We start from the raw sequence: 18,784 nt of genomic DNA on the forward strand, positions 1-18,784 counted from the left end.
GCCTTTACCAGTCAGTGGGGAGTTGCTTCCTTACTGTGCACCCCTCTGAGGCAGGACCATCTTAGGCATCTTGAAATGCCCAGAATTTGGTGTGCCAATGAATGTTTGTAGAATGAAATGAGTGATGATCAGGTCAACTAATCCCACACAGTCAAAGTTGTATGAATTCCTGGAGCAATCCATCAATAGGCATTTGTAAGCACCTACTATGTGCCCAGCCCTAAACCAAACACTCTAGGAGAAAAAATTAACAATAAATATCAGCCTCAGTTGAGGTTTGGCTAGAGAGGTTCATCCTGGTCTGTGGGAAGTTGGGACAGGGTAGTGATCGCTAACTTCCAGCATCCTGCCTTTTCCCCAGCTTCCTGATTAAATCAGCTTGAAGAAGAGGACCTGGCAAACTTGTTTACAGAAGGGACAAAGGCTGATCTCAAGGAGGTTGATGGCGTCTTCCAGCAGGAGGGAGATTATTCTCCTCACCTGACAGATGATGCTTCTACTTTTGGTGGAGAGGAATAAAATAGATGGAATCGTATGATGTCAGTGTGGGATGTATCCTTGAGAATTATTTAGTTCTTTCTCCTAATTTTAAAAATAGGCATAGACCCAGAGGCTTTCTACAGGTCACCCAGTAACTGAGCCAAAACTAGAACCCAGGCTCTGTTTTGATTTGTTGGCTTCTGCCATTCAGTATCCTTGTCTCCAAATTTCATTGTTAGTCAACTTCGCAGACTAGGACTCCTACTTCTAAAACTAATCCTGTTTTTAACTACCCATTGCCTTTCAACCTTTGATCTAAGTGAGTTTATGGAAGCATGCCACAATTTTCAGGTACTGTGTTAGGCAGCTAACACAGGATCTCTAACACAGGTACACAACAGTCTTCCAGATTAGGTATTATTATCCCTATATCAAGAAGAGAAAACTAGTCAGGGAAAGCTAGTCAGTAACTTCTCTAGCTAACACTCAGTTAAGATTTGAACTCAGGTCCCGAGACTTTCTGCTCCCCTGGTCCTTCTGCTTTCTTGGTCCATCCAGTGCTTTTGGCCCTTGGTCAAGGATGGCATTTTCTCTCCACTCTTACATGCCCTCACAGTCTTCCTCATACTCCTCTCCCACCACACACACAAAAAAATAATAATAATAAATAAAAAAGTAAAAGAAAAGAAAGATCTCCTTATTTCCTGATGAATGGGAATGATTTTGAATTGTATCTGACCTCAACAGATGAATCTAAAACCTCCCTTCTCCTTGCCCCACACCCACCCTAGGAGAGGGAGCTCTGGGCAGCTGCAGCCTCTGGTCTGCCTTTGTTTTCTCTCATTCTTTTATTAGCTGCCTAATTGGCAGCCCAATTAATCTGTTCATCTGTGAAGGAGGATGGATCACAATAAGCTACTCCATTTCCAGAAGCCATTCTCTGAGGCAGTGTGGCCAGGCCCTGAGCGCGGGCTGGCTCCTTGATGGAGGGCCACCCCGGGAGCCGGGGTCAATTAGTGGACAGATTAAGCAATTATTAGCCCCTAACAAGGGCGCCTGGCATCATTACCCTGCCTGTTTACTGGCAAACTGCAGCTTTAATATGAGGACCAACAAATAAATTAGGGCATCTGGTCCACTGCCGCGTTAGCCGAGAAGTAAATGATGTCCAACTGGCTTTCGGCTGCCTATGGATTCTCAACCTTGGCCTAATGAAAAGTCTGAGATGTCCCTCACCGGTCACAGAAGCTCTGGAATGTGCTCTGGAGTGAGTTATCATTCCAAGAGCTGAGTGCCTGCACTGGGCACTTGTTCTTAGTTGCCCTGCTGCCTTCCTCCTGCCATCTGTCAAAACCTACCTTTCTGACAGGGCTTAGCTCAAAGGCTTCCTTCTTGATGCCTTTCTTGCTCTCTCCAGCAGGAATGGGGCCCCACGTCTGCATTGTGGGAGGGTTTGTCATTCTCCTATCATTTTCTGGCATTATAGTAATTTCATGGAATGCTAGAGTGCCATTTTGCCCATTTTCTTTTTCAGGTATCTGATGAAAGAGTAGAAACGTGGGGGAGATAAGAGAGTTATTTGTTTTCTCACCCCTCTTCTATGGGTAGATGCAGGCTGTAACCAGAAGGATATCAAGGAGAGAGTGACAGGATCAGATTCACACTTTCAGAAGATCCTTCTGGCTGCTGCGATGAGGGCTCATTTCAGAGGTGGTGGCTGTTATCCAGGCCAGGTGTGATGGTAGCCTGGGTTAGAAGACAGGCAGTGGGATGGAGAAGAGGGGAAGATTTGCTCCGTTCAAGAAGGGGACATGGGGACTGCCTGGCAGTAGGAAAAATGTCATGGAGACAAATTTCTAAATTTGGTGACTGGAAGGCAGGGTGATTTTAGTGCCAGTGAGAAGCCGGGAGGGCAGTCATCCCTGGAATCCTGGAACAGAGGATCTTCAAAATGGGGAAACAAGCACATTTGGGATACATGAAAGAAACCTCCTTCTGCTCATGTGACTTTGGCTGAAATGCTTTTCCTCTCTGCTTCTTGATGTGCCTATCAGCTAAATGAGCGTTTAAATCCCTAAGGACCTCGACCCTGTGATTATCACATCTGATGTCAATGTTTAACTAAGTGTGCCTATTAGAAAGCATCTCTTAGTTCACTGTGTAGTGCTGGCCCACCTCTCCCCATCTCTGTCTGACGAAACTCGGTGGGCTCTCAAAGCACAGCTCAAATGTCATCATTCTCGGAAGCCCTCCCAGTTCTCTACAGCAGGAAATGCTCTCTCCCTACTGCCCATGGGCTTCAATGTTACGTCGTCAACTGTCTCTTGGAAATACAAATGTATTTGTAAATATATTTTATACAGATAACACGTAGTCTATAACCACACACCCACAGTGGCCAATAACAACACAGGCCAAAATCACCTATTGAGCTCCTCTTGTTTTCCAAGCTGAGAAAAATGTGTTTCCTTCTTCTTGAAATGCTTTGTTGTTAAACCGGACTCTTCTCTTTCCCTAGGGATCATTGACTTCCTCGTAAGCCAGCACCCTATTGCCCGTGTCCTCCGAGAATACCTGGTCTTCAAGATCGCACCAATGCTCAATCCTGATGGAGTCTACCTGGGCAATTACAGGTAAGCAACTGGGGAGAATGCTTGGAAGCAGGTAGTCATAGGGTGGTGGTACGGAAGCAAGAAAAAATATGGGATATATTTTTTAAGGAAGAATTTTGAGGCTGCCCATGAGTTCATTAGAGAAAGTTTCTCCCTGGCTCTTGAGAATGTGGTTAATTAGCTTTGGCTGTTTCGTGCACAGCCACCTAAGGTCACTTGCTGGGTTTTCTGGAGAGCTCACTGGGCCAGGAATCAGGAGACCTGTTATCAGTTTTGGCATCTACTTTTTGTATAACCTTGGGGGATCCACTTTTCCCTCTCTGATGCTCAGTTCCTCTTGCATAATGGAGACAATAATTACTTACCTGAAAGGGCAGTTGTGAGAGCTTCAAAAGAAATGGTGGGAAGGAATGTGCTTTGCAGAATATCGTGTGGTAGTTATAATGATGACTCTTTTGTTGTGTTTCTTCTTGGAGGATATCAATGAAGGAGAATAGAATCCCAGGACATCTGAACAGCATTTCTCTTCAGTGTTGGCATACAAGCCAGCCCCACACTCACTCATGCACTCAAATTGTGAACTCCCTTTCTCCTGGCTTAGCACCATAATTTACAGCCTAAAATTCCACTGCCCAGAAGATTATCTGCCAAAAGAACAATGGCTCATTTGAGATAGATAGTGTTATTGCCCTTATTTCACATTAAGGTAACTGACTTGCCCAAAGTCACACAGCCCATAAATCATTGACTAACTTCACCATCCAAATTATAGAGTTTTCGAGCTCTTTAGGCCCAAGACTTTCAAGATGACATTCAGACCCCCCAGCTTTGCATGCAAGGCATTGTCTGCCCTGCTGCCTGTGTGTCCACCATCTTGCCTCACCTCTTCTCCTCTCCTCCTAGAACAGGTGCTGCAGCTGCACTGAGTAAAGCCCAGTTCCCCAGACATGTCCTATTGGTTCCTGATACCTTATTTTATACAGGCTGCCTGCTCACCAGAAACCCCTCATCCCTTCTTCATCCCATTAATTCTTTGCAACTCAGTTCATGTTCCTTATTCTGGAAAACATCCCCTTAAACCCCAAACAGAATTGGCCACTCTCTTCTCTGAGTTCTCACAGGCCTGGTTATTTATTTGTTTGTGTATTTATTTATTTGTTTGAGACAGGGTTGTGCTCCATCGCCCAAGTTGGAATGCAGTTGTGCAATCATGGCTCACTGCAGCCTCGACCTCCTGGATTCAAGTGACCCTCCCACTGCAGCCTTCCAAGTAGCTAGGCATGAGCCACTGTAGCAAGCAGGCCTGGTTATCGAACAACTCTCGTTCCACTGCATGTCCTCCACTGTCCTTAAAGCTACTGGAGGGCGGAGACTGAACCTTAATGGCCCTTGTGTCCCTCATGCCTAGCAGCAGGGATCAGCACATAGTAGATGCCTAAAAAGTGTTTGATGAATATGAGAGAATGAGAAGGATGACTTTACTGATGAAGAAACTGAGTCCCAGAGATGAAACAGTACTTACTTAGTCCGTGGCCTAACTCAGACCAGAACCAGATCTCCTGACAGCCAGTCAGGCTTGTTTTACACAGAGTTGGTTTACTGCTTTCCAAGAGCATGGCAACTGGGTCCAGAGGGGTACTCCTGGGTGTGAATTAGAGAGAGCCCATGAGGTGCCTGAAGCCTTCATTAAAGACAGTTTTGCTTCCACTCTTAATTGGCTGAAGTGATGGTTCATTAGCATTCGCAAGTTTTGTGGCTTGTTGCAAGCCTGAGAGCGATGCTTTTCCGCCTTCCATGGACAGAGTGTACTGTTAGCGATAATAGTGGTAGAAAGACCATTTGATTTATGTTAATGTTTCTGTTTAATTACAAGAGCAGTGGTCAGAGAGAGGTCAATACTTCTCTCCACACATTTATTTATGTCATCATCTGCTGTTTCAGGAAGGACTAGCTTGAAGGAGGTCAGTGACCTTGGCCAAAATGCCTCCCCTCCCAGGGCTTTAGATGGACACTGAGATGGTGATGAGGGCTAGATGCCTTCTACATGTGTTCAAGCCCCAGACTTTGTGATTTGGGGACTCCATGATAAAAGATTTCCAGCCCTCAGAAATGGTTTCACACTGAAGCTTCAACCCCCAACATTCTCCTAGTGAGAATATGTGATTCTCATTATGAGAGTTGGAGAGCAACTCTAACCACAAACATTAATGCTATTGCTAAAACTGTACAACAAAGAGCCGATTAATCATAAGAATTCACTACTTAAAGCTTTAGAGAAAATATAAAAAAAAAAATAAAGACTCATAATTGAGAACTTCAAGGTGCCTTAGAGGTCCCCTAGACCAGCCACACTACTCTCTAGAGCAATACTTCTATGGTTTGGCAAGACTTGCCAAGGCATTATGGAGGGAAAAATTCAGAGTTCAGATAAGTTTAGGAAACACAGAGCTAAGCAAAGTGTGTTAAATGTGTTCTTTTATAATATGACTTTTCAGAATTTTGAATATGCTTATAAACATAGGGAATCTAAGAGGGGAAGTAGTACTCAGTGTTTCCCAAAGATAAGTGAGAGAGGTCCACATCCTCCCTGTAACCAGTGTTAGGGTTTCTGAAACACATTTTGGGAAATGCCACTCCAAGAATTCTGCTTGCCAATCCAATGGCTTGTGAAGCACTCACACACTAATCTCATTTAATCCTCATAATTCTGTGATGGAGGAACTTTGTTAAAGTTTTTCTAAATTCAAATAATAACAATCTACTCAATCTAGCTTGAGTACAGGAGAAAAGGTGGCGAGTGGGGAGGGAGAGAGGGAAGGAGGCAAAGAAGGGAGGGAGGGAGGGAAGAAGGAAGGAAGGAAGGAAGGAAGGAAGGTTGGTTGGTTCTCGGAATTCTAGTGCAGTAAAGAGAGCCAGACTTCCCAGGAACTGATCAAATTGCTGGAAACATGTTGGAAGACAGGTGGCCAGGTCTTTGCCTCTCTCTCATGCTCGTTTGCTTTCATTCTCTCAACATCTCCCTCTGGAGGTGCAGACTCTCAAGCCTCAGAGAAGTTAAGTCATCCCCCTGAGGTCTGTGGCCTGTGAGGAGCGGGCAGGGATGCAGGTGTGCCTGACCTAGCCCTGCTCCTCTCTGCAGTCCCACACTCCCCCTGTAGCCAGCACCAGGCCTGCCAGACCCTGGGAGGAGAACCAAAGACAGGCCTGCCCTGAGGCACCTCACTCTGCTGGCTGGAGAGATGGTTCAACAGGCCAGTTCCCTGCAGTGTGAGATGGGAAGGCAGGAGCTTGGAAGGAGTAAAGGTCAGTGGTTGAGAAAATGGACTTGGGTGTCAGGTCAGATTTAAATTCTGCTCTGCCACCTACCTGCTGTATGACCCTGGGTAAATTACGTGGCCTCATTAAGCTTCATTTTTCTCATCTGTAAATGGAGATGCTATAGAGTTATGAGGCTTTTGTGAGATAATACATCTAAAGCACAGTGCTAAGCACACTGTAAGTTATAAATAAACATTTATTCCTCCTTCTCTTTATCCTCCTCACTCCTCCACATTAAAGAAGCATATAATCCAATCTAGGAAGGCTGGTCAGGGAGATTTCCCAGATTTCATCAGCTAAGTTTAGATTTAATAATACAAGTACCTATTCTACGGCATTTATAGTGAACTAGAGAAGGTACACTCTAGAATTTAACAGCAATGGATGGCCACTATACCGTGATAGATCAAGCTCTTTATGTTAAAGAACAGCACCATTTTCTAACTAGACTACTGTATATGATACCAGACTATGGTGTACAGTAAGAGTATATGGAGCCTATACTAAAGTTTATAGCAACAATATAGAGCAACTATAGTATACGCTATGGTACCTATCTTTAACAATTATGTTGGATGATATAACAATGGATAACAGTTACCTTATACAGTAAAAGCACAGAGCAACTATACACTCTGTCTTACTTACTGCACTCCAATTACATTGGCCTTCTTTTCATTTCAGGTCTTAGGTTTAACACCACTTCACAGAAAGGCTTTTCCAGGGCTTGCAATATACAGTGGGTCTCCCATTACACTCTTTCATAGCACCCTATACTCTCCCTTTATGGCTCTTGCCCTAATTTGTAATTATGTGTTTGTTTATGTGACTATTTGTTTAATGATTGTCTTCACCTTAGACTGTAAACTCCATGAAGTCAGGACTTTGTTTACCTTGTTCTCTGTATCCCCAGTACCTGGCAAATGGGCTCTTGAAATATATTTTATTTTTCTAGTCATTGACCTGAAGTTCACGTATATGTTTCCAGAATGAACAAATGAACTAAACAATACTGTTTAGTGATTGTGTGACGGCACAAAGCTACAGTGCCCCATGTAGAGTAACTAGGGCCAGATGCAGTCAGCCCCCAACCCTTTACCTTCATCTGCATGGCCTCCTGGCCCAGTTGTTTTAACTGTATGTTGTTGTGACAGGAATACTGCTATGCTTTAACCTGATGAGCTGCTGTTATAATTTAACAAACTGGATTCTCAGCCATGCTTAGTTATTGCATGGAGCGTGATACTTTTAAAGGCACTTACAAAACCATATTTCGTCATACAACAGCAACCAAGAAAGGAAAGCCAGTTTTTACTGTATCCATTTAAGCCATGGGGAAACAGGCTGAGAAGGTGAAGAGCCATGTTCAAGGTCATAGGGTGCATCCAGGGACTCTCCACACTCCCACACATTGCCTTTACTCTATAAGCTATAGGCAGAAGTGGAGAACTGAGGCTCTAATTTTCACTACTCTCCTGAGCGTTCTTATTTGTCCTTGGACAAGACACTTCTCTCCCCTAGCCTGTTTCCCTCCTACTCTCTAGAAAGAGGGAAGTGGGATGAAAGGCACCTTCCATCATTTAGTAGAAGCAGGGGGAGAGGCTCTATCAAGAATGGGATGGCTACAGCATGAATGAAACTTGAGGACATTATGCTAATGTAATAAGCCACTCATCCAAAGACAAAGACTGTATGATTCCACTTATATGACATTCTTCAAGCGGTCAAATTCATACAGACAGAAAGCAGAATGGTGGTTACCAGGGGCTGGGAGGATGGAGAGAATGGAGAGTTACTATTTAATGGGCATAGGGTTTCGATTTTACAAGTTAAAAAGAATTTTGGAGATGGATGGTGGTGATGGTAGCACATTATGAATGTATTTAATGCCATTGAACCCTACACTTAAAAATGGTTACGATGTTAAGTTTTATGTTATGTGTATTTTGCCACCGTGTTATAAAAAACAGTGGCATGGTTACTGACATTACAATGGGAATATTTTCAGAGAGCTCTGGAAGGATCTGGGACCTAGGAGTCTTGAGGGATGAATATTGTAACTTCGGGTGTTACAGAGCCAAGAAGCTGCAAGCGACTCCTACTTGGAAGGCAACTGGAGTTGGGGGATGATGGGCTGAACCAGTATAGAATCGGTTGGTAATTGTCAATGTCTTACAAAAAGCATGCCCACAATACATACTGCAGCATTTGCACACTCTCTCTTCCAGCTACTTCCTCGTCACTCCTTTTGCAGAGGAGAGAGCCCCCACCTCCACCTATACCCCGCTGCGCTTTCTGACCATGGGTAATGCACAGGTTGCCTGCATTTGAAAAACAGACTTTCCATCTCCTTACAACAGTATGAAACCCTGTGTTGGGTTTGCATTTCTTAATTAGGTGCTTGTCATTGTGTATTCCATAGAGCCACGTATAAGTAAACAGTCATAGACCTTTGAATAAATTTATTGGTTTTATTTATGTTTCTGGGCATAAAAATCTATAATTACCAGGTACAGCCTCAGAATAACTAGTATTTAATGACAATTACTTTTTGTTACCATAGAAATGAGTCCAAAGTAGTTACCCATAATTTCTCATTTCCCAAACCTCACACATGCTGAATTGCAATATTACCATAGTAATTGCCTATTAGTCATCATAAAATACGCAGTTACCCAAAAGATAGCAGGATGCTGTGAAATTTCTCATCTTCGGAAAATCTCAGTATTTCTTGGGAGTGTGGAGGTGGGGTGGGGAGGAACAGGCCTCTATGGGTGGTACAGAAATGATTCCAGCCTGGGCGACAGAGCGAGACTCTGTCTCAAAAAAAAAAAAAAAAAAAAGAAATGATTCTGCGTTATAGCACAGAACTGCAGACCCCATGGTGGAAATGGAGGCTGTACGATCTGCAGACTCTCTCCATCATTATGGATCCTGGCCTTGGCAATCCTTATGTAGCAAAGGATGCTCCAGTGCAGTAAATCCAATTTAACTAAGGTTTGTTGAGGGCCTGCTGGGTGTCAGGCCCTGTGCTGGGCCTTGGGGAAGCAGAAGGAAATCAGAGGCAGTTCTTGCCAATAAGAAGCCCAGCGTTTCCACTAGAAATATGGGTGTGATGCAGTAGATGCCGAGAGATACAAGAGGAGCTAATATGTAAGTGGCTCCTCACTGCACATTATGTGTATCGTTTCATTTAATACTCACAGCAGGCCTATGATGGAGGTAGTGTGATGCTCCTACTTCAAGTAGAGGGGGAGGTTGAAGCACATAAGTACCACGGAACTTGCCCTAGTTGCTGAGCCTAGGCTGCTCCAGTTTTAACCTCTTGATACACTGTATCTTGAAGCAGAGAGTACTTCCTTCTGACTGATAGTGATGAAGGAGGGTTTTTGATGGATGGATGATATATGAGTTCACCAGACATAAAAGGGAGATAGAGATTTACAGAACAAAACATCATTAACCACAGCAGAGGGTAAACCACCAGGGAAGGTATTTCCAGCACACACGGCACACACACACACACACACACACACACACACACATTATAACTGGTCTACCTACCTCTTCCACCTCAAAATCTAGAGGAAGAAACATTTCAAACTATCCACAATTAGAACAGAACCTAAAATCAGCCATATAAAATATAAATACATATCAATGTTCTATTTGTTCTGTAATAGCATAAAAACTGCCTATTTTTTTCATCAACATAGAAACAGAAAACAAAGATCCACAGCAAGTATTGCCCTGTTGAGAGATCTGCCAGCCCCTCCTCACTCTGAGCCTCCGTCCGTGCCCCAGTCACATTTCCCTGCTGGGTGCCTTATCACAGCATCATGAGAAACATTAAGCCCAGTGCCCTATCCAGGCCATGCCCCCTCTGCTTGCCCACCTCTAGGCACAGACTGTTCCCTCCCTTCCAAGGCATCATGATGTGCTGATGCCACCTCTGACTGTTAGAGAGCACTTTGTTTTCAGGCTGAAGCTGCCAGCATGTAAGTTCTGCCTCTGCCCTCTGAAGGATTATTCAAGGCCAGCCCATCTTTCACATGGTAGCCTTCAGCCATTTGAAGATCATGTGTTCCCACCCTTCCCCACTCCCCACTCAATCCTACTACTGCTCCAGGCCAAACATCCCCAAAGCCTTCCAACTTTTCATACGTAATCTGAAATCCATTCCCCTCTCTGTCCTTCCTGCTGTCCTCTGAACGTGTTCCAGATGTTTGTCATTGTCTGTCTTTGAGGCAGGGTGTCAAGGACTGAAGGACATCATTATAATGATAATAGTGATGATGACAGCTAACATCTATTGAGCTTTCCGAACCTGGCACTATTTTAGGCATTTTGCATTTGTTGTTTCATTTCATCCTTAGAACAAATGCATCATTATTCTCATTTTACAGATGAGGAAACTGAGACACAGGTAGATTAGGTACCCCCTTCAAGTTCATAGAACTAATTAATTCATGGAGAAGGAATAGAATGGGGTCTCAGAAGCCTCATTCTGGGGACCACTCTTCTTCTGATACAGCCCACATGCACACATTGCTGTCTGACATTGAGCTCTCCTCAGCCTAAATCTTTAAATTTTTCCACTTGCTTTTCTGCTAGGCTACAACTCCCCCATCTTCCCTTAGATCCTTACAAGAAGCCTGTGGTGTAGGCAGGGCAGGAATCACTCTCCTTCTTGAAGCAAAAAGGAAACCAAGCCACAGAGAGGCTAAGTAACTTGCTCAAGGTCACACAGTGAGTGAGCCACACAGTTCAGATAAAGCCAGAGTGACAGCAGGGGCCAGACAGACCCTTACCTCCCAGAGACTCTCTCCTGCTTTATGTAACCTGAGTGATGTTTCTGTGGAGGCTGAAAGGACACTGGGGCTGGCAGTGTAATCAGGTGTCTAACCCACAAGTGCACACCGCCAAAACCAATTATTCAAATGAGCTTCCCAGCCAGGTTCCACGGAAAAGGCCAGATGGCTAGATGTCTGTGGAGGCAGCTCCTCATCTCTGTCCCTGCAAGCAGCTGAATAGCAGTTCAAAGTTAGAGTTGATAGCAAGTTGATCTTAATAATTGATTCTACAGTGAAGACAGGCCTCTGAGGAGACAGTAACCCAAAATTAGTGGCTAGGGAGTCTGGAGGAGCAAAACAATCTGATAGAATCAAGAACTTCATCATTTCTGGTCCTAGTTCCTAAACCACTCCTTGAATAGTGCCAGTTCTTTATGTAGAAATCCTTCGGCGGCTCCCCATTGACCCTCAGAAAGAACCAGAGCTCTTTAGCCTGGTATTCAGTGCCCGCACAATGGCCTCAAACTTTCTTTTCAGCTTCCTCTCCTACTGTCCACCTTGCCCCTTCCTGCATCCACTCCCATCTGTTCCTCTTGCCTTCCTGGGCTCTTTCCATTGTCTTAAACCAGCCTGCTCTTGTTCACATCTGTGCTTTTGCTGGCACTCTGCTTCCACTTGAGAAGCCTTTTAACTGTTTCTTCCCTGTCTTCTTTTTTCCCTCTCCTGCCCTCCCAACCCACTAACCCATCCCCAAGCACATACTTTGTACCATACACTGGGGAATATGAGGTGGGCTTGGCCCCTGTGCTGCCCTTAAGGAGTTCACAGTCCAGAGAAGAGATAACTGCGCTGATGGAGGGAAGCCCAGGGATTCCCAGGTTGTGAAGTCACTGAGGAGGCACCTCTTAACCCAGGCAAAGGGTTGGGATAGGGCAAGTCAGAGAAAATGTCTGAAGGAAGGGCTGTGTGAGATGAATCTTGAAGGGTGAGTGGGAGTTGGCCAGGGGAAGAGAATGGCAGCATGTTCCAAACCAAAGGAATAATTATAATAAATAACAACACAGTAATATAATAATACAAAATATTAATTGAAAGCATATAGCTGCCAGACACTATTCTAAGTGTTTTATATGTAGTACTTCCACTAGAGATTTGGAGTGATAATTAATCATACTCCTGCTCCTACTCTCATCCTATTCCTACAATTTAGAAAGAGATACAGGGATCAAAAAAATAGGAGTCAAAATATTAGCTGTATTATTGGTAAAAGCAGGACCTGGAAGGCATCGTCTATATCTGTGGCCAAACTTGCCTCCTTTACTTCACTTCAAAATTCAACTTTCCCATCAGACACAAGGAGAAAAGGAGGCAAGAAGCTTCCTAGAAAGCACACCATGTGGCAGAGAGAAGACCAGAATAGACCCTTCAGAATTCCAGATCCCAAAAACACATGCTAGGAGGGGCTAGGCCCAAACAAGCTCTGCTTCTTTTCTGGAGCTGACCATTCAGATAAGTTCCATCTCCTTCCTTGGGAAGAGAAAACAAGGGAATGGAGAAGAAGACCCATTCTTTTCATTCCTGAGGACTGAAAGTTACCATTGGCATTGAAAACAATGGGGAGTTCCTCCCGACAACCTCATGAACCTACAAGATAAGTCTTGTATTACCCTCATATTGCAGATAAGGAAACTGACACTCAAAGAGAGGTTAAGTCATTTGCCCAAGTACTGCCTTTAATAGTAGGAGTTCCAGGAATGACACCCAGAGATTTGACCCAGAGCCCTTTGAGTCTTGCTGCTTGAGCCCTGAGTGAGTGAGTGGAGATCCTTGAGGAATGCCAGGTACTCTGGTGTGGTTGTTGCATGTGGTCCAGGCTGCATCCTACATAGGGTAAAGTCTGGGCATCACACAAAGGAGCTAGCTAAGAGGGCAGGTGGAGGGTGGAGTGCAGCACAGGCTTGAAAAGACTGGAGACTTGGCGGAAATGCATCAACCCACAGAGGGGGCACCTTTTTGTTATTGGCTCACAGGCCCTATCATGTGCTACCCTTGCATGGGGTACAGATTGACATTATAGTGTAAGAAGTGTAGGAATAACTGGGGACCAGATTGTGAAGGATCCTGAACATCATACCAAGAGCAAACCACAAGAAAAGTTAACATGTGTAGCACTTATCTCAATCTAGATGGTGTCCTGGGCATTTTACCTATATGATTTCATTTAGCCCTCAAAACAACCCTCTAAGGTAGACAAAATTCCCACTTTCAGTTAGAGCTAAGGCACAGAGAGGTTCAGCCACAAAGATACAATGTGTTGGCCAAGCCAGGGTTTTATCCAGGCCGTGTGGCTCCAGAGCCCACACTTGACTCAGAGCCATTCTCAGGCTTGGTGCAGGTAGGTGAGAGCCTTGCTAGCACCCAGGTCTTGTGAAGACATAAAAGACTTTTATGCCCCCTTTTTTGTTTCCTCTGTCCTTTTTCACTTAAGAAACTGAAATGGTGAATTTTTAGCCTCAAGGGCCAGTGTATTCCTTCAGAAAATGTCCTCCCTCAGACCTTTCAAAAAGGAGTAAACTCCTTATCATTGTTCTTATAGAGAGAAAAATAATCCTTTGGTTCTGGAATGGACTTCCCATTCTACCCCTGAATAGCCGTGTGATCTTGGCAGACCCTTTCTGCCCTCTTGGCCTCAGATTCCCCGTCTTTGAAATGTGGGGATTGGGTTTTATGAAATCTCAGGTCCTTCCAGTTGGTCACTGACTCTAAGAATTAGATTTAAGTTGCAATGCTGGAAATCCACCTGAACCCAGTGTTTGTTGCTGCCAAGCAGGAGACAAGATGAATCCCTGGAGTATATGCTGTGTATGGGAAGGGAGAAGGCACTCTAAAGTCTCTCCTTACCCACTAGGAAGAATTTCTTAGGGTTGGAGATAATCCCTTTTCCAGATGTGATCTGAACACCCCTGACCCCAATCATGCCACCTTGCCAAAAAGGCCACCATTATAGGGTAAAGACCTTGCTGAATGAACCTTGGAAGAAGAAAAACTAAGTGCTCATCTTGGCTTTGCTATAAACCTTGGACACATCCAAGGCTGCTCCATATGGATGTGCAGTTTGTGCACTGTACAAATGTTCAGTGGTCAAGGGGTCAATGGGGCCTATGGGCTATGACTCTGCTCTCAATCCAAAGTCTGGCCAAACCAAGTGGCATTATTCTGTACTTTATCCACCCAGAAACAGCACCTGATTGCAACTTATTACCCTGGGTGGTAGGGGGCAGCACCTTTCGTCAATTTGCATAAAGGTACATTTTATGTTAGTCTCTCATTTGAAACTTAGATTTACCATTTAAAAACTATAGATGTTGCATCTACCTCTCACTGCACATGAAGGATAGTCCCTCTATTAGGCTCTTACCTGACTCCTAGGACTGCAAAGACAAAGTATAATGGTGGCTAAGAACATAGGCTTTAGAGTTGGGCAGACTGGATTCAAGCTCTGCCTCTGTCACTTGTCCTTGCTGGACCATGGTCAAATCACCACTTCTGAGCCTCTATTTATACAGTTCAACTGAGAGTCAGCTGTGTACGAGACACTGTGCTAGCACTGAAGACCCAGTGACAAATGAAATAGAGTCAGTTGCTGCCCTCTCGGCACTTTCAGGTCTTTAAGCAAACAGATGAATTTGTCCTAGGTCACAAAGCTACTAGACGGCAGAACTGGGACTCAAACCCAAGCCTTCTGCCTTTGAAGCCTATGTTCTTATCCACCCTCCTCTCAGTATTCACAGTCCTGGTCACAGACATCTCCTCGTCATGATGATCTAAGAAGGGATGTAAGAAGAATGCTTTAAATATCTTGGTGGTGGTGATGGAAAGTGGATGTGTTATGATTATCCCTTGTGTTTGGGACAAAGGGCACTGCCTGCCATCCTCCATCTACACAACAGCAGAGCCCAACCCACATGCTAAGCATTTTTCAGGGGCTGTTGATGACAGATTATCTGGCATTCTGACACGGGCCAATCAATAGAGCTGGAAGGTGCCTCAGGCCAGGGGCAATTGAATCCCAACCTTTTAGTGGCATTAAATAAAGCAATATTTATTTTGCTTTTGGTGCAAATATACCTAATCCAATCCAGCTCATTGGTAATGCTGAAAAACTGCTGTGTCTGGGGGACAATTGCAGGCATACCTCATACGTCTCTGCTTGTCAATGCCACTGCTCCTTAGAGCAGCCTCGCCGTGCTCAGGGCAAGATTGATCAGGAGCCGCCAAGCTGCCTTTTTCTCTACCTTTCTTCAGAGGAGATGAAAAGGAAATCATAAGGAGGGGAACTGAAATCATTGCTCTCATTCTAGCTGCCATACTGCGAACAGGGATAAGGCATGATGTCCTTCATGAGATGGAGCTATTTATTTGCCATTTGAATAACATTCTCTGGAACCATTATATCTCTGCCATTGGGCAAATGAGAAAGAGAACAGGATAAGAAGATCAGACAAATGAGTAGCTTAGTGTCTCTTTTATAAATCACACAGACTCACAGATGGCTGGGGGACCTCAAAGGTGACTGTGAACCATCCTGTCATCAACAAGACCTGGGTTCAAATTCCAGGTCTATATCTTACTAGTTGTCAAGTGACCCTCTCAAGATCAAATCTTTCTTGGATTTTATTTCCTTATTTATCAAATGTGGATTAATAATACCTATCTCATTTGATTATTGTGGATGAGTCTAGTATTTAGTAGGTGCTTACTTTTCAAAATATATCTGAAAGTAACTATCTAACCCATGTTTGCAAACCTGCAAGGTGTTCATCCATGCTTTTGTTAATCTGTTCACTCATTCATTCATCCAATAAATGTATTGAATCTTCTCTGCACCTGGGTTTATAGTAGACAGTGTTGGAGTGGGGGTGGGAAAGATAACTCAGACATTATCCCTGCCCTCATGGAATTCACAGATTAGAGGAAGAAAGAAAAGATACTTAAGAGTACTCCAACTCAAAATAAAGACATTATATATTATGCAGTCATATGTAAATTTGGCCTCCATGTATTTGCATTTTCTAGAATGGTCCTAATGTGAAAGATTATTTCGCACTGGTACCATAAATAGCCCCATTCTTGTCAGAACGTAGGTCTTGATTTTGAGCTCATGCAAAAATTTCATCTTAAAAACAAATAACAGAATACAAGAGCACCAAGGAGACAGAGACACAGGGCAGGGACCCAGGATTTTGCATTCAGTGACTCTAAACTGGCAATCATAGGAGTGAGAGCTTGGCATCTGGAGGCCATCTTATGCATTCCTCTGTCTTTAGGCAGCTGCTTTTTGGTCCTGAAACCAGTAAAGAGAAAGAGCGTGTACCAGCCTTGGCCTCTTGTGCGTATAGTCAATTAGGGACACAAGCAGAACATACTAGCAGCCTGTTAAAAATATGCATAATTGCTCACCATTCTTGCTTCCCTAACTTTGCACATGCTATACTCTTTGCCTGGAATGCTCTCTCATGCCCTGACTCTTGGCAAACTCCCATTTGTGTCCCACACATCTCAAATGTTGAGCAATGCTTGCAATTAATGTTAAGATATTGATCATCCTTGATTAGTTGGTGTTTCATTTTAAAATTCTATCAACACTTTTCTTAGAATATTTTGTTTTCTTTGAATTTTAACTTAATTGGAAATATATGCTTCCTCCAAAGTCCCTTACTCTGGGAGTAAAAAGCCCAGTTATTGATGCTTTAGAATCATATACTGAGAGAGCTGAAAGAGATCTCTGTGAGTAAAGTATAGCATTTCATTTTACAAATAAGTGCATAGAGCCTAGGGAGGGGAGGTGACTTTTCCAAGATGACATAGACATTGGAGGTGGAACCTGTACCCCAGGCTCCTAACCAGGGATCCTGCATCTTTACTAAGATGTTTTGTTCAGTAAATACTTAACCTATGGATAGATTGAGTGTCATTAGAAGCATTCGTTTAAAATCAGCTCAAAAGGTGCCCATGCTGGTACTACTCACTGAAGAATATCACAAATGCTTTAGCTTCTAAAAAGCTCTAGATTCCCTGAGGATTGAAGATGCCTTTGAATCACCAGTTACATTCTATTTTTATTGGCAGGCTGGATCTAGGAGTTAAGCTTTCAGGATCTCTGACCTCTAACACTTTTCCTTCAGTTTTGAAGTTCTTTTTTGAATCAAAGAGGTTTCCTGGAAGCAGCATAGCCAAGTGGGGAGATTATGAGGTCCAGGGATAGGACACCTGAGTTCCAGTCTGGGCCCTTTAGAGTACATGTTATGTAGCCTCAAAAGAATGGCTTACCTTTTCTGGCCCTCAACACTCCCAATAGAAAATTGAGGTTTATCATGTGACTGAATGGTTGTGAGAACTATATCATATGAGACAGGAAAATGCTTAGGAATAATGAAATGTTTGTTCAACAACTACTTCTTTGACATCTGCCATGATCCAGGCTCTTTGACAGGCACAAGAATACCAACATGAATAAGATAGCGTCCTAGCTCTTGAGGAATTCATGGTCCAATGGAGAAGCGGACTCAATAATTGCCACATCTTGTGCTGTAGCCACTTTGCTGGGGGAGCAACAGATGCTATGGGAGCAGAGGAAAAGCACCTACCCCTCATGTGCAGGGAGTGAACGTCCTCCTCTACTTCCTGGAGGAGCTGATATTTAAGTTTAGACAATTGCAGCAGTGCTACCATTATCACCACTTCACTGTCATCACTGGCTATCATTTGTTCAATGTTTATGTTTTTCTGATAATTCTGCTGGTGCACTTACAGACATGTATGTTCATGTATGCAATCCAGAAAGTCAGAGTGGTTATCCTCTTTATACCTATGATAAAACAGAAGCCTAGAGGTGCATTTCAAAAAAAGAAATTTAAAAAAGATCACACAGCTGGTAAGGAACACAGCCAGAACTTAAACATAACTGTAAGTCCCAAAGCCGCTGGTCCCCACAGTATAACCCTGTTGTTCTGTGCAACTCCATGGGGCAAGACTGAGAAGGATGGAGGAAGTGACTGGGAGACACATTCAGCTAAAAAGGAAAAAAGAATTTTCTAATGGAAGATTCAAGAATGAGATAAGCTAACTGGAAAGGTAGTGAGTTTTAGGTCATAGAGGTGTCCTAGAGCAAGCTGGTGACCTGCCCAAGACAGTGCTGAGGACATTCCTATTTGGGGGCAGAGGAGAGGCACATAAGTAAGTACGTCTAAGGATACAGTTGTTTTATGATTACGTCCTGTTGGCAAGGGTAATATACCTTTCTAAATATTTAGATGCTCAGTGAGGGCTGGAAAAGCTCTGTGAGCACAGCAGCCAGACCAATGATTCCCTCTGTTTGTTGAGCAGCCATTGGGAAGTGGACAATATAGGGGCCTGCCAGAATTTTCTATGAATTATTTCATAGGGCCATCTGATTAGGGATGCCTTCAGCTAAAGTTAACAAGGACTGACTCTAGCCACTTAAGCAAAAAGGGAATTTATACGAAGGGGCTTACAGAATCACGTAAAAACTGGTAGCCAGACTTGAAAACCAGAGCAATT

At 43.8% G+C, this 18,784-nt stretch overlaps 1 protein-coding gene across 7 annotated transcripts in view; it reads left to right on the top strand.

Annotated features, from left to right (window-relative positions):
* The window catches only part of LOC107126370 (AGBL carboxypeptidase 4), a 1,456,730-nt gene that overhangs the window by 1,318,971 nt on the left and 118,975 nt on the right, over nt 1–18,784 (top strand). For all 7 annotated transcript variants that reach the window (XM_065522893.1, XM_074007238.1, XM_005543434.5 and 4 more), the window contains one exon: nt 2,999–3,113. In XM_065522893.1, coding sequence (XP_065378965.1) covers nt 2,999–3,113 — 115 coding nt within the window. The remainder of the gene's footprint in view (nt 1–2,998; nt 3,114–18,784) is intronic.

This window comes from Macaca fascicularis, chromosome 1 (genome assembly GCF_037993035.2).
Source record: "Macaca fascicularis isolate 582-1 chromosome 1, T2T-MFA8v1.1".
In the NCBI taxonomy this organism is placed as follows: Eukaryota; Metazoa; Chordata; class Mammalia; order Primates; family Cercopithecidae; genus Macaca; species Macaca fascicularis.